Source organism: Mesoplodon bidens (assembly GCF_964165515.1).
Source record: "Mesoplodon bidens genome assembly, chromosome: 4".
NCBI lineage: Eukaryota > Metazoa > Chordata > Mammalia > Artiodactyla > Ziphiidae > Mesoplodon > Mesoplodon bidens.
The window spans coordinates 151,307,917-151,335,152 of NC_138160.1; the positions used below are offsets into that span (position 1 = coordinate 151,307,917).

Here is a 27,236-nt window from a genome sequence, read left to right on the forward strand (position 1 = left end):
GGGAGACAGGCACACAGCGGCCAGAGTGCCGCCCGGGTCTCCCAGTGCGGGGGGCTCCCACCCTGGCCCTCATGGCTGGGCAAACTGGGGTGGGTCCCCCTTTTCCAAGGGAGGCTGGCCTGTGGTGGGGGCGCAGCATCCTTCAGCCCCCATATCTGAGAAGGTGCTCGGAAGACCCCCCAGTCCCGCCCTTCTGGCTACTGACGGGGACTGGGGGCCGGGGGCGGCCGGTATCTGAGACGCGTCTGATCCTGATCCGCCTGGGGGCCCGGTTCCTGGCACCCTGCTCAGCCCCCGGCCTCCTCCGCTGCTGCCGGCTGGCCCTCCACAGGAGGGGCACATGGTGCAGCCCTTCCCGTGCGCTGCGTCCAGGCCCTCAGGCAGAGTCCTGGCGCCTGTCCTGCAGGACGGTGTGTCGGGTGTGAGGGAAAGGTTGCAGCGAGTCTGTGTGTCTCAGCGGCGGCAGTGTCCGAGGGAGGGGAGGGACAGTCGGTGGCCCCCGGGGTGGAGATGGGGCCCCTCCAGCACCTCCTCTTGACTCAGCCCTGATCCCCCTCCTCTCAGAGAAGGGACGGACGCCGGCACAGGGTCCCCGGCCCCAGGAGAAGCTCTGCAGGGCGACTGTGACTGCAGATCCGCGGGGCGGCCGAGAGCAGCCCCGCCCAGAGCCGGGTTCTGCAGGGAGGCGGTGGGCGGCTCTTCGTGCAGGTGTGCCGGGGCTCCCCCTCTTCCTCCTCTGGGACCAGCTCCCTCAAGCACCTGTGGGCTCCAGGGCCCCCCGCCTCCGAGTCCCACAGCTGTGCTGGACCTCAGGGAGGAGGCCGTGCCCGCACGGAGCCCACAGATCCAGGGCTTCCCGCGTCGCAAAGGAGACTGAGATCGAAAAGGGAAAGGCCGGGGGCCGGGCGGGCGCCTCGCGGGACGTCCTCCCTTAGAGTGCAGTCCAGGCCCGGCGGCGGGGCGGTCAGCCGGGCCCCGGCCTCCCCTCGGTGCCCCGCCCGCCTCTGCCAGAGCCCTCGCTGCACGCCTGCCTCTCCTTGTTCCTTACGAGGTTGCGGGGGTGCTGTGTCCAGACCACCCCCGGCCAGTCCAGGGGTGCTCCAGGCTCCCTACGCTCGCCGTCTCGGGTGGGGCTGCCTTTCTGTGAGGCTCAACCACGCCCCTCCCCCGTGCCCCCCGCTGAGGCTGAACAGGCAGGCGAACCGGCTAAGCCCTGGTGAACAAATTACTCAGCCTTGCCCGGAATTACAGGCTTCCTGCTGCGCCTGCTCTTGCCACAGTTGCCTGCCGCTGCTCCCAGCTGGCAGGCTCCCGTCCCCCACGTCGGCGGGCGGGAACTGTCACCTCCCTACGGCTCCCCGGAGGGGAGGGGTGGGGGTGTGGTGCTGATGCTGGGCCCGGTGGGGTCAGGAGCCCAGGAGGGCACTGCCGAGGACAGCCCCAGCCAGGAGGGTGGTCTCCGCGTAGGGGCCAGGCTGGGACGGCGCCCTCGTGGGCGCCCCCTGGCGGGGACGCAAGGTCCACCCTGCAGCTCACTTTCCTTGCGGAGCCCCCTGGGCACGGAAGCAAGCGTCTACGCAGTGAGGGTGGGGCCCGTACGGGCAGGGCAGAGGCTCAGAGGGCGGGGGCCCGGGTGGGCAGGCGGGTGCTGGGACCACCCTCGGGGCAGCCAGACGGCCCTGGACCGGGAGAGGACGTTCTGGAAGGCCAGCCCCGGCCACTATCCCAGGAGGCCGGTAGGGACAGGGGCGGGGGCTTTCTCCACGGCAGAGTCAGTGGTGGCTGCCACCATGGGGCTGGGCACGTAGTTGAAGGGGGGGACGCGGGCGGAGCGGCTGGGGGAACCGTGTCGGCTGGCGGGGACGAAGGGGCCGGGGGCGGGCGCCTTGGCGGGGCCCGGCCCGTCCACGTCGCTGCCGAGGAGAAGGGAGGGGGCGCCGCCGGTCATGGCCTGTGGGGTTGCCCAGCTCTCCAGGCTCGGGGACGTGCTCGAGTTGGTCTTGGCAGCCGCGAAGTCCTCGGTCTGGACCACGGCGTCGCTGGTCTTGCGCTGCGGAGGGCCTGTGGGGCCGTCCTCCGGTGAGGAGCCCAACAGGGGCAGGGCGCGGGGGGGCAGTGTGCTCCGCAGGATATGTGGGACGTCCTCGTCCCGGATGCGACGCCACGTGGTGCCCGGTGCGGCCTCCCCGGTGCTGCTGCGGGGCGTGTTGTCCGCCACAGGCCCAGGGGCGGGGGCGTCGGGCCCGCGGGCCACACTGATGTGAGGCAGGGAGGCGTGGCGCTTGACTGTCTCGGGCCGGGCGGCCGGCGTGCGGACCGGCAGGCGAGATGGGCTCTCAGAGCTGGTGCGCCGGGGTGGCCGCTCGCCCAGGCCGGGCCGGGCCGTGGGGGGGCGCTGGGGGGCGGGAGCCTGCCGGGGGGGCGCCCGCAGCTCATCACAGCGCGAGGAGCATAGGAAGACGGCGGGTAGCGCAGGCCGGCCGCGGCGGGGCAGGCCGGCCTGGGCAGCCGGGGTGGCGGCCTCGTCGGCGGACAGTTCAGTGCGTCGGCGGCGCAGCAGGCCCGGTGACTCCTTGATGAAGGTCAGCTGCCGCCGGAAACCGGAGCGGTCAGAGGCCTCGCTGCCGCTGGAGCGGGCGGAGGCCACACGCACCAGCCCTGGGCGGCCCCCTCGGGCCCTTGGACCTGGCTCTGGGGCTGCCCTGGCCAGGGGTGGCGGCCCCCGCCTATTGGGCCTCTGCATGAAGGGGATCCGCACGGGCGACTTCTGTGTCTTGTGCTGCTTGGCCAGCAGGGCCCGAGCGGGAGTCTTGGTTGTGGGGGAGGCCCCGGGGCTGGGCAGGGGTCCTGCGGCCTGGGCGGCCGGGGGTGACCTCCTCGGCAGAGGCTGTGAGGCCGGGGAGGTCTGGGAGGAGCTCGATGAGGGGGTCTTGGCGAGGCGGGCAGGTGGTGTGGCGCTCCTCTGAGGGGGGCTCAGCGCTGCCAGCTCCGAGATCTTGCCGGGTCGGTGCAGGCTTCGAGACCGCTGCTGCCCCGGGCCGGGGATTTTGGCGGGGGCTGCTGGCTGCACTGGACTTCGGGCTCCCGTCTTTCTTGGCACACTGCGGGGCCCAGGGGCACCTTTGGGCTGGGCCCGGGTGGCTGGGCTGGGCATGTAGATCACCGTCCGTCCCCGGAGCACGGCTGGCACCCCGGACGCGGCCTTCTGAGTGCCACGTGGCTTCTCCAGGCCACCGCTGCGCTGGGCCAGAGCCCTGTCCCGTTTCTCTGGTTGCATGGCACTGCCCGCCTGGCCCTCTGCCCTTGGCCGTAGCCCCTTCCTGTGCAGGGGAGGCTGCAGGGTGGCGCCCACCGACCGCCCTGAGGCAAAGGACAGCACGGAGTCGGACTCGGAGGAGGCCTCGCAGGTGGCCGCCGCCGCTGCCTGGTGTAGCCACGTGACGATGGAGTTGGCCCCCTCCTGGATGGCGCGCCACTCGACGCTGTCCAGGTCTGAGGCGTGGTCCGAGCCCGCCGCCTCCTCACTGTGCTCCCGGGGCCCCTCTGCTGGCCTCTTCTCCTGCTGCACCGCTCTGGACTGGCGGCACCCTGGGCCAGACACCTGGGGCCGGCGCCTGGGCACGGCTGAGCCAGTGCAGCGCCGGAGCAGCTCTGCCTCAGCCCGCGGGCGGGGGGCGCCGTCCCGCCTGCCCCTGGGGCCTGGGTTCTTGGTGACCCCTGGCTCGCGGGCTCGGGGCCGGCTGTCCGCGCGCTCAAAGGGCTCAGGCTCACTCAGGGAGCTGGCGGAGGAGCTCAGGGAGTAGCATGGTGGCGTCTCATCAGCGATGAGGCTGGGCTGGGTCCGGGCGGGCAGCGCAACCTTGGGCGCAGCGACCTTGGGCGCAGCGACCTTGGGCACAGCCTGCACCTCCTTCCTGCCACCAGCCGGGAACTCCCTCTTCACCGCGCGGGGGATCGCAGATGCCCGCTGCGGGGGTACCACCACCGCTGCTGCGGACGGCTCCTCGTCTGAATCGTTGCCGTAGAAGCAGTACACTGCCTCCTCGGTCGGCGTCGTGAGGCACAGAGACTGCAGGGCCCCTTCCCCACGCACCCGGCCCGGGCGGGAGCTGTCCCTGTCCCTGCAGGCGCTCGGGGGCCGGCAGAGGGGCAGCTCCAGCCCTGCACGGCTCCTGCCGGCCCCTCGGGGCTGCTCTGTGCTCCGGGGCTGCTCTGTGCTCCGGCCCGTGCCCCCCACCCTGTGCCGGTGCCCGGCGGGCTGCCTGGTGGGGGCGGCACAGCCCGCAGCCTTCTGCCCCTGCGCAGGCCCGCCGTCCCGGGGGGGTCCCTGCAGTGTCTCCTCACTGAGGGAGGTGGCGCTAGAGAAGGTGACCGGTGTGCCCTCGGCCGAATCGGTGCAGGACTCATCCTCCCGTGCTGGGGCGGGCACCAGCATATAGACAGGCACGGGCAGGGTGCGGTGGCCAGGCACCAGCGCCGAGGCCACCTTGCGGAGCCGGGCGGGCACGGACCCACCCAGGCACTCGCGCAGCAGCTCCAGGTCCCGGTCGGTGGATGTTGGCCCTTCGAGGCGGCCGCCAGCCTCATCCCGCCGGCGGTGCCCGGGGCCCACGCCTCCCGCACTGCTGCGCTCAGGGCAGGCCGGGGGCAGCAGCCGCAGCTCCACGTCCTTCTGCACGTAGAGCTCGTGCAGGGCCAGCGCGCTCAGGCTGGAAGCACATGAGAAGTTCTCGTCGGGCTTCTCCACAGTGAAGCGCACGCTGCCTGCGTCCAGCTCGGACGGCAGCCGGCAGCGTTCCCGGCAGTCGGCGATGTCCAGGAAGCGCTTCACGTAGCTCTCCCACTGCAGGCTGAACTGGGTGACCTCACGCTCACCCGGCGGCGCGGGGGCCGGCGGGGGCGTCTTGCTGCGGCTCGGTGGCATGGTCTGCCCAGGGCTGTCGGGCAGCTCGCTGGGGCTGACTGTACCACTGCCCAGCCCGCTGCACGGGTCGCTGGCGACAGAGCTGGCAATGGATGGGCTCTCGAAGCTGCCCAGTGAGCTGACCGAGCTGCAGCGGCTCAGCACCAGCGGCGTCTCCTGCACGCAGTTCTCAGACGAGCTGGATGGTGTGGCATCCTCCACCCCCAGGCCCCGGCCCCGCTGAGGCACCGGGATGGCCATGGGCAGGGAGGCGGCCCCCGGCCCCTGCCAAGCCCCGTCCAGCCCGGCCTCGCTGGGGCCGGCCTCCTCCAGCCCCTCCAGGGACAAGTCGCTGTCGTCCAGGTCCCCGGCCTCACTGGGCCCTGGGCGGCCAGCCGAGGACAGTGAGGACAGGGAGCTGCAGCGGGACAGGCAGAGGGGCGCCTTCTCTGCCGCCAGCTTCTCGGGCACCTTGCTCAGGTCCTCTGCGGCCAGCCAGGCCTGTTTCCGGGCTCTGGGGGCCAGGGACCCTGCGCCCGCTCTGGCGGTGCCCTCAAGCAGTGGCACATGCTGGTAGGTGGGTGACAGCTTGATGGTGCACACGCGCGCATCTGTGGCCGCGGTGTCCCGGGCCTTGGGCTCAACCTGGCCGCTGGGCAGGTTGAGGTCAAGCCGGCTGGGCCGCGCCCGGCCGCACAGGGGTCCCTCGCAATGCTCGGCCAGCGCGGCCAGCGAGCAGGGCTGCGAGTGCTCACGGGGACAGTGCCCGTCGCTGGTGCTGCCGCTGTTAAGACTGTCGTTGGAGAGGCTGGCGTGGGCTGCCTTGAGCCGCAGCAGCGGGTGAGCCCGGCCGCCGGCCTCTCGCCGCCCCGCCTCGGGCCCCCGGCAAGGGGAGCAGGAGTGTGCGCGGCCCTCCCGCGGGGCCTCCTGCCCAGGATCCCCAGAGCTGAGGCTGAAGCTGTCATCGGATGAGGTGTGCAGGGCCGAGATGTCCTCCACCAGCCTGTCGATGCGTGCCACTGCCAGTGCCAGCTTGGCCTTGGCCCTGGCTGCAACAGCTGCCTCCCCGCCGGCCTCCTTCTCGGACTCCAGGCCGCCCCGGCGGGCGGGCGGGGCGCGGGCCAGCGCCTGGCCCTGCAGGAAGGGGCTGCCCAGGAAGAGGGGCAGCACGGCGGGGCTGGCGGGCTCAGCAGTGGCGGCAGCAGCAGTGGCCAGGGAGGGTGCGTCGTCATCATCGAAGCAGCCTGAGTCGGAAGCGTAGTCCTGGGCCAGGCCGTCCAGGTGGCGCAGGGGCGGCAGCGGCTTCTTGGAGGCAGCCTCAGCCTCGGGCAGGCCCTGCTTCTCCAGGTGGTCGAGCGCCTGCGCCAGGTGCCGCGCGTCTAGCGCGGCCTCCAGCGCCCGCTGCTTGCGCACGTACAGGCTGGGCGCACAGGCGCCGGGGGAGACGGCGGTAGCCGCCGCCTGGTACTTGGTGGGCCGGTGGGCCAGCAGGTTGCGCAGGGCAGCGGCGCTGCCCATGGCGATCATCTTGTGCTTGGAGTGCACCAGGTTGCGCAGCATGCCCACAGCGCCCAGGTCCCACAGCAGCTCCTGGTCACCGGCGCTGCGGGCCGACAGGTTCCAGAGCGTGCCGCATGCGTTGCTCACGATGGTCAGGCTGTGCGACGTCAGGTGCTGCAGCAGCGTCTGCAGGCAGTTGTGGTCCCGCAGCACCTGCCTGCGGGGGCCCGAGGGGTGAGGAGGGGCGGGAGGGGTGCGTCAGGCCCCCTGCCCAGCATGGACCCCAGCCCACCGGCCACGTGCCCGCTGACAGGACCGTGGCCACGTGGGGCAAGTCAAAACAGAAGGTGCCCAGGTAACTTTGCATTTCAAAGGAAGGGATATATTTTTAGTAAAAGCATGTCCCAAATATTGAATGCACTGTACTTGTGTGAAAGCTTTCATTTATTAATGTCAACAAACTATTTATGAAACAATACTAATGTGTTAATATTACTTTTTAAAATGAAATTTCATTAAAACCATCTCATTTTATTTCTTTAATTTTTATTTTACATTCGAGTACAGCTGATTTACAGTGTTGTGTTACTTTCAGGTGTACAGCTAAGTGATTCAGTTATACATATACATATATCCGTTCTTTTTCAGATTCTTTTCCCATTTAGGTTATTACAGACTATTATTGATTGGAGTTCCCTGTGCTACACAGTAGGTCCTGTTGATTACCTATTTTATGTATAGTGGTGTATAGTATAACTCATTTTAGGGCACCTAAATCTTGTGATATTTGGGATATACTAAAGACAGATTTCTGTTTGCTTTTAAAAATACTAAGTATTGTTTCTTAATTATTGGCATTACTAGTAAATAAATGTTTTATTTTACATGGTAAGATCTTTAGCACAAGTATCTCCCATGCAACATTCGGGGATAGTGTTTTTAAAAGAAAACAAAAATCTAAGTATTGTTTGTTAATTATTAGTAAATTAATGTTTTATTTTAATTGATAAAGTCTTTAGCACAAGCATATCCCATGCAGTATTTAGGATATGCTTTTTAAAAGTTACGTGTTTTCATACATCTGAAGCATTATTTATTAGTAGTATTAAATAATTTTATTTTAATAAAGAATACATTTTTACTATTATTTATAAAATAATGCTTTTTTTTTTTTTTTTTGCGGTACGTGTGCCTCTCACTGTTGTGGCCTCTCCCGTTGCAGAGCACAGGCTCTGGATGCGCAGGCTCAGCAGCCATGGCTCACAGGCCCAGCCACTCTGCGGCATGTGGGATCTCCCAGACTGGGGCACGAACCTGCATCCCCCGCATCGGCAGGCGGACTCTCAACCACTGCACCACCAGGGAAGCTCTGCATTTTTATTTTTAATAAATTAATTTAAAATTCAGTATATCCCAAGCAATATTTGGGATATACTTATACTTTTTAATAGCTATGTATTTTCATTCATTAGAAGTATTACTTATTATTAATGTTACCTAGTAGGTAATAAATATGTTAATGAAGAATAAGCATTGTTTTATTTATTAATATTGCTTAGTGAATAATATTTTAATAAAGAACATGTATTTATTATTAATATTATTTAGAAAGTTATGTATATTTTTACTAAGTTAATTTAGTACAGGTATATCATGTGCAGTGTTAGGGATGTATTTATACTAAAGATAGTACTTTTAAAGTAAACAGAAATCTAAATATTGTTTATTAGCATTATTAATAAATTAATGTTTTATTTTAATTGGTAAAATCTTTAGTGCAAGTATATCCCATGCATTATTTGGGATATACTTATACTTTTTTTTTTTTTTTTTTTTTCCGGTACGCGGGCCGCCTCTCACTGTTGTGGCCTCTTCCGTTGCGGAGCACAGGCTCTGGCCGCGCAGGCCCAGCAGCCATGGCTCACGGGCCCAGCCACTCGGCAGCATGTGGGATTTTCCCGGACCGGAGCACAAACCCGTTTCCCCTGCATCGGCAGGCGGACTCTCAACCACTGCGCCACCAGGGAAGCCCCTATACTTATACTTTTTTTTTTTTTTTTTTTTACTTTTTTTTTACTTATACTTTTTAACGGTTACGTATTTTCATACATTAGAAGCATTACTTACTGTTAACGTTACCTAGTAAGAAGTTAATATTTATGTTAATGAAGAATAAGCATTGTTTACTACTTAGTGCATAATAGTTTGAAAAAGAACAAGCATTATTAATATGACTTAGAGGGCTTCCCTGGTGGCGCAGTGGTTGAGAGTCCGCCTGCCGATGCAGGGGACGCGGGTTTGTGCCCCGGTCTGGGAAGATCCCACACACCGCAGAGCGGTTGGGCCCGTGAGCCATGGCCGCTGAGCCTGCGCGTCCGGAGCCTGTGCTCTGCAACGGGAGAGGCCACAACAGTAAGAGGCCCGCGTACCGCAAAAAAAAAAAAAAAAAATGACTTAGAATGCTACATATATTTTTACTAAGTTAATTTAAAATGTGGTATGAGTATATCCCAGGCAGTATTGGGGATGTATTTATACTAAAAACAGTCAGCGACCAGGGATGCATCGGGCCAACCCATTCGCAGGAGGACGAGGTGAGGCTCCCCGTGGTTCAGTGCAGAGGGGGAGCCGCCAGCCCCACGCCAGCTGCTCCCAGGCTCCACCCGCCCAGCGCCCTCCCCTGCGCCCCCAGCTGACCTGTAGTCCTCACGGGTGGCGATGAGGCTGGACACGTTGCGCAGGATGCCGCCTCCACTTTCAATGATGGCCAGCGAGTTGCTCTGGCACTTGTAGGTCAGTGTGCTGACCAGGAAGCCCAGGGCACCGTCCACCTGGCAGATGGCGGCCTTGTTCTCCGTGCTGTGCGCTGAGAGGTTCCACAGGGCGCTGAGCACACTCTTCAGGGTGGACTCCTGGGCGCGGGGCAGGAGCAGGAGGGGGTCAGCGGTGGGGGCCCCAGCCCCGCCCACCCCCGGGCCCTCTCCCTCGAGGTGCCGACACCAGGCACCCAAATGCTTCTTCGAGTAGAAGTCAAAAGTAACACAACTAGTGGCTTCCCTGGTGGCACAGTGGTTGAGAGTCCGCCTGCCGATGCAGGGGACGCAGGTTCGTGCCCCGGTCCAAGGAGATCCCACATGCCGCGGAGCGGCTGGGCCCGTGAGCCATGGCTGCTGAGCCTGCGCGTCCGGAGCCTGTGCTCCGCAACGGGAGAGGCCACAACAGTGAGAGGCCCGCGTACCACACACACACAAAAAAGTAACACAACCGGCCACGGCAACATCTTTTGGGTTGGAAGACCCTGGCCTGGACCCGCTGCCAGGTGGCGGGTTGTCCGTCTGGCTTGACTTCCCCCCAAGGTGGCGAAGTCACCACCTGCTGCCAGTGCCTCCCGGCCACGTGGCTGGCACTCCGCAGCCGTGGCCCCCACCACCCCACCCGGTGCCCACCTTGGAGGCTCGCAGGACGCACTGCATCAGGGCCGTCATGCTGCCCACCTCCCTCAGCACCTTCTTGCTGTTGATGTCCGCTCTCCAGGACAGGTTGCGCAGGATGCTGGACACCACCTGGGCGAGTGCAGGGTAGGCCGTGTGGACCTGGGCCCGGCTTCCAGGGTGGCTCGCAGGGCCCACCCGCAGGCCCCACGACGGCAGGTGGCAGAGCCCAGGGAACGCCCCCCACCCCCGGCAGCACTGCAGCCCCCCGGGTACCTGGTGCAGCTCCTCACTCTCGGACGCCAGCTGGGCCACGATGGCCTCCATGCAGCCCCGGCGGGCGCACAGTGCAGCCTGTGGGGTGACACAGGAGTCATGCCATGGCGGGGGGGGGCACCTCCCACGTTGACTGAGCCCTACTATGTGCTAGAGCTCGAACCCCACCCCCCATCTTCACCACCACAGGGGAGGGAGAGCACACGCCCTGTTGCTCTGATGAGGACACAGGCTCAGGCAGGCGCAGACACCCTGTCCAGGCCCCGAGGCCTCCGCTCCACAGGCAGCAGCAGAGGGGTCAAGAGGATGGCGGCCTGGACCCCGGGCCTCAGTCTCCCCGCCTGTTCCCACCTCTCAGTGCTGCTTCGAGGCGGGGAGGAGGCCAGTGGGGCTTAGCCTGGGTGATGCTGGCCCGCCCGCCGGCCCACCCAGGCACCTTGTTGGCAACGTCCCCGAAGGTTAGGTTGGTAAGGGTCATGCCGGCGTATCGGCGCAGAGCCAGGTTGAGAGGGTCCCGGGTCATCTTGTGCATCTCATAGTCGACCTGCAGTAATTCCGCCACGGCCTGCAGCCCACCTGTGCAGACACGGCAGGGCTGGGGGCAGGTGGGCCCCCCCCCGCCCACCTCCCAGCCTCTGCCCGCGCAGCTCACTCCACCTATACACCCTCCCCTCCCTCCGATCTGCTCTCCTCGAGCCCACCTTTGAAGCCCAACTCTGAGGACACCTCCTCCAGGCAGCCTTCTGCCTGGCTGGCCCAGCCCCCTGGGTGGCCTGTGCCTTCACGCCCACCTCTTTTCTGCCCTCAGCCCCCAGTCACACTTCGTCCGGCTGCCGGGCCTTTGCACATGCTGTTCCCTCTGCCCGGGATGCTCTGTCCCACTGTTCGCCCAGTTTCCTGGGTCCCCTTCTGCTCAAGAGTGACTTACTCAGGGAAGCCCCCAACTCCCCAGATGAGAAGCTCCCAAACCATTAGCCAGCAAGCCGCTGAGGGCAAGGCTGGTGGCCGCCCCACTGCGTCCCCAGGACGGACCGGACGGCGTGTGCTCAGGAGCCACTGCTGATGGCCCCCACACACGATTTTTTCCCTTTTTTTCTTTTTTAATTTTTTGGCCATGCCACGCAGCATGTGGGATCTTAGTTCCCCAACCAGGGATCAAACCCGCGGCCCCTGCAGTGGAAGCTTGGAATCCTAACCACTGTACCGCCAGGGAGGTTCCTGCACACACAGTTCTTTACTCACTAGGACAACTGGGTTCTCACTTTACAAAGAGTAAATGGTCGGGACTTCCCTGGTATCCAGTGGTTAAGACTCCGTGCTTCTAAAGCAAGAGGCGCCCGGGGTTCGATTCATGGTCAGGGAACTAGATCCCACATGCTGCAACTAAAAGCCTGCATGCCCCAACTAAAAGATTCTGCATGGGGACTTACCTGGTGGTGCAGTGGTTAAGAATCCACCTGCCAGTGCAGGGGACATGGGTTCGAGCCCTGGTCTGGGAAGATCCCACATGCCGTGGAGCAACTAAGTCCATGTGCCATAACTACTGAGCCTGCACTCTACAGCCCACGAGCCACAACTACTGAGCCCACGTGCCACAACTACTGAAGCCCGCGCGCCTAGAGCCTGGGCTCCGCAACAAGAGAAGCCACCGCAATGAGAAGCCCGTGCACCACAACGAAGAGCAGCCCCTGCTTGCTGCACTAGAGAAAGCCTGTGCGCAGCAACGAAGACCACAACGCAGCCAAAAAAATTTTTTTAGTTAAAAAAAAAAAAAGATTCTGCATGCTGCAACTAAGACCTGGTGCAGCCAAATAAATAAATAAATAAATAAATAAATAAATCAATAAATCAATAAATCAATCAATAAATCAATCAATCAATCAATAAATAAATAAAAATATATATATATATATATATATATATATATATATATATATATATATATATTTTAAAGAGTAAATGGTCAGCAGGAGCAGAAGGGAAAGAACCTGCAGGAACCCAAACACATGCAGCCCTTCCCCCTGGTTCAGCAACAGGATTGTCCTCAGGACCCGGGACCGATGAGGCAGTTTTCCTGAAGAGCACACCAGTGGGGACCACCCTGGGGAAGGGGCTTAGCAACACAAACCTACAAACTTCCAAAGCGAACCTGTACGTGTGTGTGCACAGCAGCACGAGTCACAACAGGCAGAAGGTGAAAACAGCCCGAGTGTCCATCACCAGATGATGGAGAAACACACCGTGTCCCTCCACACACGGCGACATCCCTCAGCCACGAAAAGGGGTGAAGCCCTGACCCTCGCTATCACATGGATGGACCCTGAGAACACGATGCTCAGTGAGAGAAGCCAGACACAGAGTGTGTCATTCCATTGATGGGAAATGTCCAGAACAGGCAGATCCACAAACACAGAGCATGGGTTCGTGGTTGCCAGGGGCTGGGGAGGGAGAGGGGGTGCTGAGTGGTTAATGGGGACAGAGTTTCAGTTTGGGAAGACAAGATTAAAAATGGTTAAGACAGTAAATTTTATGTTACATATAATTTACCACAGTTTAAAAAAATGTTGAGGGAATTCCCTGGCGGTCCAGTGGTTAGGACTTGGTGCTTCCGCTGCTGAGGGCCCGGGTTCAATCCCTGATTGGGGAACTAAGGTCCCGTAAGCTCTGCAGCGTGGCCCAAAACAAAATTAAAATAAAATTTAAAAATGTTTAAATATGTAATTATAAGTTGGAGTGGGGGAGCTTCCAAAGCCTTTTTGCTTCTTAATCTGGAAACTCCACTCCCAGGAACGCACACAAAGGAAAAAAATAACAATAGGGAAAAAGAGGTTGAACTGAACTGCATGGGGCACTTTCACTGGATGAGCCACTCAGCTCATCATGCATCCCTTGCCTGACTGACAGGCACCCGTGACATGCCAGCAGTTTCATCTCAGGACCCCTGTACACGCTGAACATTGTTCCGAGGACCCCAAAGGGTTCACTTGGATTACAGCTCCATAGTTACCATACTGCCACCAACAACTAAACAAACATCCCAATCGAAACATGGGCCGAAGACCTAAATAGACATTTCTCCAAAGAAGACATACAGGTGGCCAACAGGCACGTGGAAAGATGCTCGATGTCACTAATTCTTAGAGAAACGCAAATCAAAACTACAGTGAGCTACCACCTCACACCCGTCAGAATGGCCATCGTTAAAACATCTACAGATAACGAATGCTGGAGAGGGTGTGCAGAAAAGGGAAGCCTCCTACACTGTTGGTGGGGATGTAAGTTGGTGCAGCCATTATGGAGAACAGTATGGAGGTTCCTTAAACAATTAAAAATAGAATTACCATATGATCCAGCAATCCCACTCCTGAGCATATACCCGGACAAAACTATAATTTGAAAAGATACATGCACCCCTGTGTTCATAGCAGCACCATTTACAATAGCCAAGACATGGAAGCAACCTAAATATCCGTTGACAGGTGAATGGATAAAGAAAATGTGGTGTATATATAGATACAATGGAATATTACTTGGCCTTAAAAAAGAATGAAATAATGCCATTTGCAGCAACATGGATGAACCCAGAGATTATCATACTAAGTAAAGTAAGTCAGACAAAGACAAATACCATATGATATCACTCATGTGGCATCTAAAATATGACACGAACTTATCTATAAAACAGAAACAGACTCATGGACACAGAGAACAGACTTATGGTTGCCAAGGGGGAGGGGTTTGGGGGAGGGATGGAGTGGGAAGCTGGGGTCAGCAGATGTAAGCCATTATAGACAGGATGGATAAACAACAAGGTCCTACTGCAGAGCACAGGGAACCATATTCAATATCCTGTGATAAACCACAATGGAAAAGAATATATATAACTGCATCCCTTTACACCTGAAACTAACACAACATTGTAAATCAACTATACTTCAATAAACAAAAAATATTTACCACACTAGAAATGAAAACAAATCTTTTAACCCCAGAACGCACAGCCCAGCGGTCCTCAGAGTAGGAGTGCCTGGAAAACCCCTCTGAACACACATGCGCACAAAAGTGAAAAAGGCAGATCGCATCTTCGTGGCATTATCAACATAGCAGTGAGTGTGCAGGCCTCTTGGAAGGAGCTTGGTAACCTCCAGGCGTCCCTGGACCGGCTGGTGGAGGAAGGACTCCAGACCTGTGCCCTCTTGTAAAATGTCGGCCACTCCAGATGCGCCCCCGGAAAGGCTGCGCCTGGGCGCTCCCTCCCACCCCCCCATTGGGTTTCAAGCACCCGAGTCTATGTGGCCGGACCACGTGAGACCCTACAGAACCTTTTGAGTGCTTTGACCATCTGCCGGGTGAGAAGTAGTGCCTCGTTTGGCTCTTGATATTTCCTTTCCCCATGTTTTGATTACTTTTATGCAGAAAAGATGCTGTAGTACTCCCAAACCTAAAACCTCACAGGGTCGCTCTGCCTCGACCACCCAGTAGCTCCGATTCACCCTTTCTCCTGGCTTCCCGGCCTCTCCCGTTCTCTGAGCCCCAGGACCACTAGTGCCGAGAACCTGCCCTACGCTGGGTGAGGCCCGGAGGCCGGCCAGATCGGGGGTAGCTCCAGCTCGTGGGGGTGGCGAGGGGCACTCACCCAGCTCGTTCATGGCGCGGCGGTATTCCTCGTCGAAGGACAGCTTCATCACGGCGCAGGTGGCCTGGCAGATCTGTGGCTCGATGGGGACCGGGGCTGTGGGCAAGGGGACCGGGTCAGAGCCCTTCCACTTAAGGGAATGTCGCCTGGTGGGTCCCCACCCCTCCCTGCAGTCTCCACCCTGCAGACCTGCCAAGACCTGGAGCTTTACAAAGTGCTGCCTGCCAGGCGTGCGGGGTCACCCCCAGAGCGGCCCCTCTGAAGTGAACAAGGGTGGGGGGGCGCCTGCCTCACCCAGCCTGGTGCTTAGCGTCTGATACTAACTTTGCAGGCGGCCCCAGCAGCTAGGAATCTCAAACTCTGCCCCCGTCTGTCGAGGGTTAACTACAATCGATCCGTTCAATCAACGACCATTTCTTGAGCATCCACCTTGTGGCTATCCCTTTGCCAGTGTGTCTTCACAGGTTCCCAGGAGGCCTCAGCCGGCGCGTGGCACAGAGCAGGTGCCCGGCAAAGGCCAGAGGCCGCTGTCACTGCCAGTGGTGCTGCCCTGGCACCCGGGGAGCCCAGGCTGCCGCCCAGCGCACAGAAGCTGCTTGCTCACTCACCGCCGCCGGCGCCGCCACCCTCGGGCCCACCGTCCCGGGCCTGCAGCCAGTCCCAGCAGGTCTCACAGTAGGCACGGATCTGCTCGAGCACGTGCAGGACGCGCATTTCCTTGCGCGCCAGACCCTGGTCCGGCTGGGAGAAGACGATGTTGTGCAGCGCTGCGTTGGCGCGCATGCGCGCATCCTTGGCTCCCGGTGCCCCTGGGGTCCCGTTGCGACCCCCAGTCCCGGCCTCGGTGCCGTGCAGGATCTGCAGCAGCAGCGGCAGGCAGCCCGAGCGGCGCATGGCCACGCAGCTCTCAGGTGAGCTGGACATGGCGAGCAGCGTCCGTGCCGTGTCCTCCTGGTCACGCGTCGCCAGCATGGACAGCAGCCAGAAGACCACCTCCACCTGCGAGAGGCACGAGATGTCAGGGTGCGGAGCCCCGCCTGGCTCACCTGGCCCCAGCCGGGCCCAGCTGCACTCCCCCTAAACGGATGGGAGTCCTATGACCTCAGCCCAGGAGAATCTCTTGCTCACCCCACTACCCTCACCCTGCGTCCTCCCGGGGAGCAACACACACACACACTCTCTCTCTCTCTCTCTCTCTCCCTCTCTCTCCCTCCCTCTCTCTCTCCCCCCAGAGATGCCCCCAGCCCATGACCATGCCAGGCTCCGCACCACAACCCAACCTCCCGACTCACTCCAACTCAGGGTGACCCTCACCTGGGGCTGCTTTATGGAGGCCTGGAGAGGGAGGGGCCTTCAAATGCAGCAGGGATGCAGGATCCACTTCCCTGTGTATCCCAACCCAGCCGGCCGCCACTGCCCCGACCCCGCCTCTCAGCATCCCCCACCCCCCGGACTTCCCTCACCTTGCTGTTGCCCGGCTGAGGGGCACCATCCTCAGGGTGCGTGGGGACCTCGGCCTCTGGGTCCTCATCCATCGGCATCGACTTCACTGCCAGCAAGGCCTGTGGGGAGAACGCCAGGCCTGCGGGTTCCGCCCAGAGGCACCCCAAAAAGCGCCCAGGCGACGATGTGGCGGGGGCCGCAGACGGATTCCTGAACCCTGGGCAGGGCCTGGGGGTCCCCACTAGGGCTCTGACTCCGCTCCTCCTGGTACCTGGGGCTCGGTCTGTTGCACCCGGTCCTGCGCCGACAGCAATTCCTTGTCGATCTGCTCCAGGCGGGAAGCACGGATCTGCGTGGGAGAAAGGGCACACTGAGGAAATCCGACCCCGGCTCCGACTCCGCCCACACTCCCAATACGGCCCCGTCCCCAGTCCAAATCCTGCTCTACGCTGACTCCGCCCAGTCCCTGGTTTGGCCCCATCCATTGCCCAAACCCCACCCTAGGCTCTGACCACGCCTCCTCCTGGATATGGCCCACCCACTCTCGACCCCCGCCCCAAATTATCTGACTCCATCACTTCCTGGTCCCACCCAAGGCCCAACCCTCAAGCCCAGGCTCTGGCCCCGCCCACAACTTAAACCCCAAGCCATCCCTCCGGACCCACCTATTTTCTGACTTGGTGCCGCCATTTGACTGTCAACGCCCAAGTCTTGTTCAGACTCGGTTCCTCGCACTGGTCGCCCCCTCCCTATCGTTCTGGGACTCTGTCCTCTGAGCCGGGCTCTGCGCTAAGGCCCCTATGGCTCCGCTCACACCCAGCTCTAACTCTGGCTTCGCTTCCGACGTCAGGCCCCACCCGCAGGAGTCTCTGTCCTCTGATTCGCCCGCAGGCATATAACCCCGCCCATTAACATCTGCGCTCCTCCCACAACAGTATCTGCGCTCTGATCCTCCCGCTGGTGCAGGGCTCCGCCCAGGCTCCGCCCCAGCCGCACCTGCGCCCGCTGCACCATCTCATCCGAGGTGCCGAAGCGCTCCTCCATCAGCGAGCGGATGTGCTGGGCTTCGAACTCCAGCTGCTGCCGGATCAGATCCATCTGCATCGAGAACTGCTGGGAGGGGCGGGCGGGCCTCGGTGAGTTGAGGGGGGGCGATACCCGGGCGAGGGCTGGGCCTCCGCTCCGCCCCCCGCCATGGGCGGGGCGGGGCGGGGCACTGCAAAACCCCGGGCAGCTCCGCGCGCTCACCGTCTCCACGTGCGGGAGTTCGTCCAGGCGCTTGGATAGGCCCTGCAGCTGCGAGTAATACCAGAGCTTCTCCTTCTCCTCCTTCTCGATCTCATTCAACAGAAAACACCTGGAGGAGGGCCGGTCGGTGGATGCGGGCTCACAGAGCGGGAGCCGTTGCCACATGTGTTTGTTTACCCTGATTTTTGTAATCACTTGTGGGGTGCTTACTGGGTGCCAAGTTTGATAGGTAATGTGGCAAAGTCTCGCCCGTGGTGCCCCCGGCACTGGGGTGGGGATGGAGTGCAGAAATTATTTGGAAGTAAAAAAGGTAACTCCTTTGTAAATTTTGGTCGTCGGAGAAAGGCTCTGAGGAGGCTGTTCTAACACCTCTCGAACACCGGCTAATCTCCCTCTAGCCTACACAGGGCAAACTTCAGGCTCAGATTGCTCCAGGTGCAGTAGAGTCTCCCTCTTCACACCCTGTGAGGAGACCCTGCTATTCCCATTTTACAGAGCAGAAGTCTGAGGCTGGCAGGGGCTAGGGTTCTTGCTTGAGGTCAGACAGCAAAGCATGGACTTAACTCCAGGCTGCTCCAGAACTTCCCTGTCTGACCCCACACAACGCAGCTGAGCTGAGCTAGGCACCCAGACCCTGCCTCCTTCTTCTGGCCTCAGGCCCAGGTTTCTTGGGCCGCAGCCCTTTCTCCACAAAGGCTGCCTTGAGTCTCTCTGGCTCCAGGCCTGACTGTGAGCCCTGGCACTGGACACAGCCCTGTCCCTGGTGACGCTTGTGTGTCTAGGACCCCTGGGGACGTCACCCAGGAGCCTTCCCCTCTGCCAGGAACGCCACCCCCCTGCCCTTGTCCTCCAGCTGAGGTCAGTTAGGCCAGGAAAGGGGGCTGAGGCGCCACATGGGGATGGGGCAGGGAGCGGGCAGGGGGGCTCATGAGGTAGGTGGAGCCTTGTGACCACTGGAACCTTGTGACCACTGCCTGTGACAAGGTTCCCCGCCATCTCACCGTTCCCGGTCCAGTTCCTCCAGCAGCTGGATGGTGGCCCGGCTCAGCTCCCCAAAGCTGTCCTTGGAGGGCCCAGAGCTGTGCACCGGGCTTCCCTCGGGGGTCCGGGCAGTAGGCTCGGGGACCAGAGCCGGGGGCTGGAACTTGAGGTTGTACAGGCTGGTGATGTCCATCTGCAGGGCTGGATGGGTGCAGAGGGAGAGGCTGACGTCAGCACGCCCCCTGCCCCCCGTCCTCCCAGCTCCCTCAGGAAGCGGACCAGGGTTGGCCCCAACGTGCAGGGGGTGGGTCCCCAGACCAGCCCCTCACCTTTCAGCTGCTCCAGCACCTCGGTCTGCCCCGAGGACACCAGCACGCGGGCCTCCTGCTCCAGCTTGCCCTGCAAGTGCTTCAGGACCTCCTGAACATGGAGGCCGGAAAGAGAGCGGTCGGTGGTCCAGCCCCCCGTGAGATGCCCCTGTCCTGCCTGCCCATCCCTGGGCGCAGCACCCTGGTGTTTGTCCCTGTGACCCGGGTCCACGTCCTCCGCCCAGCCTCCCCTCGCACCTTCATGCCCGACGTTTCTGTCTCCAGCTTGGACAAGTGGCTTGAGTTATCCCGAAGCTCCTGCCTCAGGTGACTGTTCTCGGCCTTCAAGGCCTCCACCTGCCGCACCAGCTGCTCGTAGGGTGCCACGGAGCTTGTCATCTTCAGTTCCTGCAGCGCCTGGGCCCACGGGAGAGAGGGATCATCCGAGGGTCTGGGTAGGGGGTGGCCCTCGACCTAAGTTCCAGCCCTGGGTTGGGTCTCAGGCAGGGGTGGCTGGCGTGGACTGCTGCAGGCGGGATGATGCTGGCCCAGGGAATCTGGGGGACAGACGGCCTGGCAGGTGGAGTGATGGACATAGGCAGGGACAACGGGAGACAGAGGGACAGAACTGTCGGAGAGGTGTGCAGACAGGCAGCTGAACTGACCAACAGACAAGATACAGACAGACACTGGCCCTCACTGTGGGGCTTTTAGACACACAGACGGACAGCCGGCTAGACAGATGGACAGCCAGACAGTTGAAACTGGCAGGGGGACTCACCAGCCCAATGCCACCAGGCTCAGAGACACACAGCCAGAGAGAGAGAGACAAACAGACAGATGGACGGACAGCCAAGACCCTCTCCTGAATGAGCACAGCCGCCCAGAGGCTGGGTGGACAGACTGCCAGCTGGCCCAGATGCTGGACAATAAGATCGCCGTGAAGGTTCTAAGAAAGCGATGGATGGGCTGATGGTGGCCCCAGCAGCTGGACAGCCAGCCAGCCAGACCCAAACCCACCGTGGTCATCCTGGGGGTCTGCAGCCCGGACACCCCCTCCAGCAGCGGTTGGATCCGGAGTAGCTACCTGCTCGGCCCTGGTGCCCCTCCGGTCAGCCCTCTGTCTATCCCTAGAGCCTCTGGGGGCCCCTGCCCCCCCATCCCCTGGAGCTGCCACTGCCGCTTGCTCTCTGTGTGTCTGTCTGCCCTTCTTGCTACAGCCCAGCCTCCTCCCTCTGTCCAGCTAGCCGGTGTCTCCTCCCTGGCTTGCCTCCCTGGCTTGCCTCCCTGGCTTGGCCCTCTTGACCGAGCCGTCCCACCACCCGCCCCCCTTTCCTCTTTGTTCCCTTCCCATCAGCCCTCACCCCCTCCCTCCGCCTTTGTCTGAGATGCACCAATGGCAGCCCATCCCCTCCGCCACCTCCTCCCTGGAGCCCCCTCCCCCTGCCCGCCTGAGCCCCCTCCCCAAATCAGTCAGCCGCCCCTACCCACAGGGGGGCACCTGCCCCTTCCCTCTCCCTCCACCACCGGGGCACACCCATTCCTTCACTCGCTCACTCATTCTCTCTCTCCTCCCCCCAGGAGCTCCCCACCCACTGTGGGCACAGCTGGGCCTGGAGTAGGGGTGGGGGGGCTCGGCCCCAAGGAGGAATCAATCCATTCTAACCACTCAGAGGACCTACTGCGTGCCTGGCCTTGTCATCTGACACCTTGTCACAGTCCTGAGCCTTGAGCCTCAGGGATCACCATTCGACTGTTCCCAGAGAGAGAAACTGAGCCTGGGGGGACGCACCAGGCACGACTGGGACCCACACACTGCCCTGGAAGTGGTCACAAGTCCAGGCAGTGCTGGAAGCACACAAGCCCCGCCCCCGCTGCAGGCCTCGGTTTGCACACCTGAGGAATGGGGAGAACTCGGTCTACCAGGCTTGTCTTATGGGCCGACTAGAGGGCCAGGTGGGATGGTGGTCATGGAGCAGACAGGACAGTCCCATGGGTGACAGCGTGTCAGGTGGGGGAGGCTGGCGCCTGAGGACCACAGTCCCCCCTCTTACTCTGATACTGATCCTGCCCGAGGCTCAGTCGGGGGTCCCAGCTGGGGATCAGGACCCACTGGCGCTGCGACAAGATCCCTGGGGTCCGGCTGGGACCCTGTGTCCTGGCTGAGGCCACCATGCCATGCCCAGCCAGGGGGAAGCACTAGTCCCGTGCATGCCCCTCCCACTCGGCAAACCCAGACCCCTCCTGGGGCCCTCACCCCAGGCTGCCCCCAAGGGGCTCTTCTGGAATGGCCCAGACCGAGCCTCAGACCTTTCACTCCCCCAACAGGAGTGACCCAGTGGTCACTCCTGCGTCCCCATCAGACTGAACTTGGTAGCAGGGCCATGCATCAGGCTCCCTCCTGTTCCAACCTGAGTCCCCAACACCACACTCCCACCAGCCCCTCAAGCTCTACCCAGCTGGCCCCTCCCAGGGCAGCCTCGCCAGCCTCTTCCCGGCCTCCCACGATCCCCTTTTCATGAACAGACAGAGGGAAAGTTGCAAGTTGGATTCCATTTCTCCCCTGCGCCAATGCCTCCACGGCTCCCCAGTGCCCTCAGCATAAGCTGTGAGCCCTCTGCATACAGCCCACATCACTGCCACCGGCAGCTCTCTTTCCCCCAGGCCATTCCACATGCAGTTCTCCTGCCCGGAGCACCTCTCCTAACTCTTGCCATCGTCACAAGGCCACCTCCTCCCTCCTGCCTGCCCCTCACCCACAGGCTGCCTCGGGGGACCGCATCCGAGATGTGTGCACCGATAGGAAAGCACCAATAGCTAGGGGTTTTGTCTGAATGACAGTGAGGGGCCGCACGTCCTCTAGTTAAGCTGCCACCCAGAGAGGTGCAGCACCATTCCCTAAGACACACAGTGGCTTGTCCGAAGACTCTGGGAGGTCTGGGTATTGAAACCTGTGAGTGGGTGTTTGCATGGGATCAACTGCAGCGACGCAGACGCCCACCTCCCTGGGACACAGTTTCTCCTCTGGCTCCGCCCTGAAGAAACGGAGGCTCCAGCCTGTGTGCTTACAGGCGCGGCAGAGAGAAAAGGACGGAGACTCCGGCAAGGCGGAGGCCGCACCCGCGCTGCCCTCCACCCAGGGAAGGCGCCCGCTTACTTTATCTCACTGGGGTTGGGCTGGCTGCGGTGCCGAGGGCCTGGGGGTTCCTCCCTCCGCGCAGCTACGCCGGCCCCGCCCAAGTTCCCAGTCCTTCGGGGCTGGGGCGGCCGCGGGGCGCGGGCTTCAGGGCTCCGGGGTTTCGGTGGGTTGGACGAGGACTCCGCGTTAGACAAAGCCCAGTCCGGGCCTCGCCAGGCGGCGCCGCCACTCCGGGCACTGGGCGAGACCACCGCGAGCGGGGGAGGATGCAGGATGCAGGCGCGGCGGCCAATGGCGGCACGGGAAGATGGGCTGGTGCCATGGCAACAGCCAATGGTGGCCCGGGGCGGGGACCGCCGGCGGCTGCGGGGCTTCAGGCCTCCGAGCCTCCGAGCGGGTTTGGCGGTGTGTGTGTGTGTGTGTTTGTGTGTGTGCGTGTGTGTATGGGTGAATCCCCCTTAGGGAAGGGAGCCTCCCAATGACCATGACCTTGTGTCCTCCACTCCATTCCGGGGTGAAATGGCCTTTCAGAACCTGCAGTGGCTGGATCTGCATAATTTGAGTGTAAGCCATCCAGTCTTGGGTGTTAGTTACATCAGAACCTTAGGGTGGAGGGAGGGAAGCTCCAGGGGCGAGGCAGGAAGCCCCTCCCCACGGATCCGGCCTGGCCTGGATCCGATGGGTCAGGGCAGGCCAGGGTTGGGGATCCAGCTGGACCACCCCGTCGAGCGTCCTGGCTGACATGGGGGGTGAGCGTGGGGGATGGGTAGGCACGCTGGGGAGCACCTGGGACCCTACATCTCTCCCTGTCCCCCTGCCTGGCAGAGTGTCAGTGCCTCCGTGACTCCATGGCCCTTCCTACATTCTCTGAATCTCTGACTCTGTGTCTCTGTCCCATGTGGGACCCATAATTAACCCTCGCACAAGGGAAGCCAGAGGAGGGAGGGGGCTGGGCTCCCAGGAGTACTCGTCCCCAGCAGTCTCAGATCGTCAGTGGGTCCCCGGAGGCCACTTGAGGGTTTAACACCCAGAGGCCGAATCTGCAGCTGCAGCTCAGGCCGCCTGCTGCCCAAAGGACAAAGGAGACATGGGTTTGGGGCCTGCCTCTGTCTTCTCTTGGCTGGGGGGCCAGGGTGAGTCGTTCACCTGGAGACCCTCAGTTTCTCCCTCTGTAAAATGGGGAGGTGGCTGCAGCCTTTGTAAGGGCTGGTGCAGGGAAGGACAGGAGGGGCAGCCAAGGACACAAGGACCATGGCCACCATGGTGTCTTCTGTTGGGCCGGCTGCAGGAGGCCCCTTGTGTCCCACCCTGGGACAACAATGCTGGGGGCGCCGAAAGAACTTGGGCCTTGCGTGTTCCAGAGCCTCCGGAGCCAAACACAGCCGCCCCCAGCCTGTGGGGCCCGGGAGGGAGTGCAATGGGCAGAAGGGCTCTTTCCAGAGGCTGGGAAGGCTGCACTGAGAAGGGGACACCGGTGCTGGGCCTCTTCAGCATGAATCAGAGTTGGGCATGGGATCAAGGAGGGGAAAAGCATTCCAGGCTGAGGGAACAACACATACAATGCCTGGAACCAGGAGAGATCAGAGCCCACTCAATGCATATGGACTTCAGCGGTGGGGCTGGACCAGAGAACTGATGAGGCGTTTAGAGCAGGAGGAGTCCTGGGGCTGAGCTGACCACGGGAGAGCAGGGCAGACTGGACAAAGCTGGAATGGGGGCGGGGAGAGGACAGAGCCCAGGGCCGACTTCAGCTCCACCTGGACTCCCCTGCATGACCTGGGGCATGGCCTCAGTTTCCCATTTTGTTCACTGGAAGGTGGTTAGAGAATCCCTGCCCCAACCCCCATGGGACGAAGCCTCAGCTCCCCCATCCAGTCTTAGATGCCACTGCTCTCCAGGCCCCTCAGCCAGAACGTTAGAGCTGGCAGGGGGCTTGGAGGGTCCAATGGCCAGTCTTGTCCTCATACACAGGGGAAAACTGAGGCTCAGGGCAGGGAGCACGTTGCTTGAGTTCATGCGCAAGCCCCACCAGGCCCTCCCTGGGCGTTCCTCACCACTCTGGGTGGGGCTGGGGCCTGGAAGGTTGAGAGCATATGAGGGCTGAGACCCCAAGGCAAAATGCCCTTTGTCCCCAAGCCTCTGGAACATCACGTCCCTGACACCACCCCAAATCCTTGACCCTGTAAATCTTGGAGCCACAGCCAGAATGGGGCATCACTGTAAATTCTAGAAAGACAACAGCCTTCGGAACCCTCAGAGCCTCCCAGGACCCCAGGCCCAATCTCGGGGTGTCCAGGCCTAGTGCGGGGCCTCTTCCCAGTCTCCCTCCCTGGTATCGTCTGTTCCCTCTACCGCACAGGGCTCGATTCTCCCCATCCCCACCATAAAACAACGCCCCCCGAGCCTGGCACACAGACAGGTTCATTCTTGGGCCTTCTGAGCCTGACCCCGGGCATCTCTGCCCCCTTGATTCCCCCCCCTTCCCCACTGAGCCTCTGCCGTGTCAGGGGCTGGGGGCGGAACCAGGAGCGTCCCCCGACTCGGAGCTGGATGGAGGTGGGGGACAGGGGAGCAGGAAGGCAGCAGGTGGTCATGAGATCACAGAGACGGGCTCAGGCTGGGTGAATGGGCAGGGCCCTGACAGGTGAGGAGAGAATGCCACTGGAGGTGGGGGAGGGGGGGGCCGGCTGGTCCAGGCCGCTTTCCCGAATCCCGACCCGGGATGGGTCGCCAGACCACGGTTCTGGGCCTCAGTTTCCCGGGCGTGGAGTGGGCGGGCTGGAGGCCCCTTCAGCACCGCGGACAGCTCCCGCCGGCCTCTGGGCTGTGCCCTCTGCGGGCGCCTCCGCCCCGCCCTCAGGCTCCAGCCCAGCTCGAGGCGTGACCTTGGGCTCCCCGCTGCACCCTCCCAGCCTCAGTTTCTCTTAAAGAGGGGATATTATAGCCCCAGAATTCAGATTTCGGAGGCCAGCAAAGCGCTCGGGCCCGGTGGGATGGATATTACTATGAACATCCGCGTGGGCGAACATCTAAGTCAGCCCTACGCTCTGTGGCCAGAAGGGGAAACTGAGGCCTGGAAAGGTGTAGGGCGTGGCACGGTCCCCCACCCGCCTGCGCACGGCGGAGCCTCGGCAGAGCGACTCCCCGCCGCAGCGCCCCCGCCGCAGCCCTCCCGCCGCAGCCAGTCTTCTGGTCTGCGCAATGAGGAGGGGTCCGGGGGTCTGTCTCGGAGGCAGAAGGCTGGGCCCGGCGTGGCCGCGCCTGCGCAAACCCGGAGGGTGGGGGGGGGGTTGTGGCTGCGGCGCGGGGGAGGGGCTGCCAGCCCTGCGAACATCCTGAGGCGGTTTCCCTGGCAACGGTCTCCACAGCAACTGCGCGAGACCCCAGACCCTTGGCGATTCCCTGCGCGTGCACTTGCGCCTCCCGCTGCCGCGACCACCGTTCCCACGGTCCTCACCCCATTCCGGGCTGCGGCTCTCCCGCCCCAGCCGCGCCCACGGCCAGACCCCACGCCCCGCGGCCGGGACCCCCGCGCCCTACCTGGTCCCCGAAGAAGGCCGAGTGCAGCAGGCTCAGCAGCCCCAGGAGCCCCATGGAGCCGCGGCCGCCTCAATCAGTCTGCGCCCCGCCCCTCGGCCGCCTGGGGTGGGGGTGGGGGTGGGGGTGGGGGTGGGAGGGACGGGCCGGGAAGCCTGCGCCTGCGCGGAGCAAAGGAAGGAGGGGGGGGTCACACGGCGGGGCAGGCGGGGACTCTAACGCGAAGGGGGCGAAAGAGGGGGGAACTGGGGGGCCCGCCCGGGCGGGGGAAGGAAGTCTCGAGGGACTGAGGACTTGGGAGGGGCGGCGTGAGGAGATACCGAGTGAGGGAGATGGGGGCGGGGACCAGCGTGAGCGGAGGAGGGGGGAGGGGTGGGGGTCCAACGGGGTTGGGGAGCCCTAGAGAGGCGCGGGAGGGGTCCCTGGGGGCGGGGGAAGAGCAGGAAGGGGCTCTCACGGGAGCTGGAGAGGCGATCCGGTGTTGGGAAGTGGGCCCGGGGTAGGAGGGGTCCCCTGGAGGACGGAGATCTCGAAGGGACAGAGGGGGGCGCCGCCCTTCGGCCTCAGTCGGCTGCCCGCTTGGACAGTGTCCCCGCAGTGGCCGGGGCCGCGCGTTCCGTTCATTAGTCATTCAGCAAACGTTGGCTGCGCGCCTGCTGTTTGCCGGGCTCTGAACTGGGCGCTGGGCACGCGGGGGACTGGTGGGCGACACCACAAGTAAATCAACTTTCAGTCATTTACCGAACACTTATTAAACACCTACTGCGTGCTGGGCCTTATGCAGTGAATAGTCAAAACCCCTGCCCGTGGGAAGCTGACACTGGGGGGAGAGGGACCGATAGTCAACAGGAGAACATGTTGGCTAGAAGTGGGCGCTGAGGAGGAAACAGCAGGGGAGGTGGGGGGCGTGGGGGGCTACTGGGAAGGGCACTTGAGTGGAGACCTGAGGGGTGACCCAAGAGAGAAGAGCATCCCGGCAGAATCAACCGCTAGCGCAAAGGGAGGGGGCAGGAGGTGAGGACGAGGAGGGGACTGGGCGGGTCAGGCCGTGCAGCGCCGGGGTAGGGGGACGCGCCCCGCTCGCTGCTCACAAGCGCCCTCTGGCGGCTTCGGGGAGAACAGGCCGTGGGAGGTACCGGGAGACGAGGCGGGGTCCGGGGCGACTGAGGGCGTCCGGGACGGGTGGGGTGGGGGATGGGGAGGATGGGGTGGGGTGGGGAGGGACGGGGGAGGGGGGTGGAAAGGGACGGTGGGGGTGGCGGAGGGGGCGTTATCACGAGCTCTGCTAAGTCCTGGGGAGTAGAGAACAAGCGGCGAGAAAAAGGGGCGCTACTGTGGCCGGGATGGTGAGGGCCAGCCTCCGCAAGCAGGTGCCGGGAATCAGCGGGAAGGGCGTCCGGCGGAGAGCGGAGCCCGTGGGAAGGCTGGGAGGTGGGAACTGGTTGGGAGAGGCCGAGGAACAGCGGGGGGCGGGGCTTCCTGGGCCACGGCGGACCCTGGGGAGGTCCCAGGAGGTTGACACGCATTCAATTGACGTCCAGGTGGGAGATGGTGGAGGGCTGGCCAGGGTGGTAGCAGTGGGGCGGTGGGAAGCGGCAGACCCAAGTTAGGTTCTGAAGCTAGCTGACCGACGGGGGTGGGAGAGGGGTGTAGAGCCCCGAGTCCCAGCGAGGGAGTTGCCTGAGATGGTGGAGATGGCGCGCAGGCATGGGGGGCCCAGGACAGATTCAGGAGGGACGGGACAAAGCAGCAGGAACGTAGCGCGGCCTGAAGGCGGAGCCCGGGCCGCCACCAGACAGAAGGGCTGGGCGGGGACGTCCGGGTTTACAAGGAC

The 27,236-nt window shown here is 62.1% G+C and overlaps 1 protein-coding gene across 3 annotated transcripts; it reads right to left on the reverse strand.

Moving 5' to 3' along the window:
• Positions 1-1,715: 1,715 nt before the first annotated feature.
• On the reverse strand, positions 1,716-25,969 carry APC2 (APC regulator of WNT signaling pathway 2). 3 transcript variants are annotated; one of them, XM_081232298.1, is made up of 16 exons: positions 25,860-25,969; positions 25,406-25,563; positions 18,985-19,143; positions 18,748-18,838; positions 18,439-18,619; positions 17,438-17,546; positions 17,186-17,299; positions 16,461-16,538; positions 16,210-16,308; positions 15,355-15,745; positions 14,747-14,842; positions 10,547-10,686; positions 10,111-10,188; positions 9,850-9,966; positions 9,101-9,315; positions 1,716-6,620 (listed from the first exon to the last, which is right to left on the reverse strand). In XM_081232298.1, exons 2-16 carry the CDS (start codon positions 25,457-25,459, stop codon positions 1,721-1,723), a joined length of 6,822 nt encoding a protein of 2,273 aa, XP_081088424.1. In that variant the 5' UTR covers positions 25,460-25,563; positions 25,860-25,969; the 3' UTR covers positions 1,716-1,720. The 3 variants fall into 3 exon arrangements, with proteins under 3 accessions (XP_081088424.1, XP_081088423.1, XP_081088425.1); XM_081232297.1 differs by having other exon boundaries at positions 17,186-17,302; XM_081232299.1 differs by lacking the exons at positions 25,406-25,563; positions 25,860-25,969 and adding an exon at positions 21,884-21,934 and having other exon boundaries at positions 17,186-17,302.
• Positions 25,970-27,236: the final 1,267 nt, after the last annotated feature.

Coding starts and splice junctions, on each gene's coding strand:
- APC2 (XM_081232297.1), bottom strand. CDS start 25,459: ATGGGGCTCCTGGGGCTGCTGAGCCTGCTGCACTCGGCCTTCTTCGGG. Junction 10,687..14,746: donor CCGCGCCATGAACGAGCTGG/GTGAGTGCCCCT, acceptor GTGTCTGCACAG/GTGGGCTGCAGGCCGTGGCG. Junction 9,316..9,849: donor GCGTCCTGCGAGCCTCCAAG/GTGGGCACCGGG, acceptor CCCCGCGCCCAG/GAGTCCACCCTGAAGAGTGT.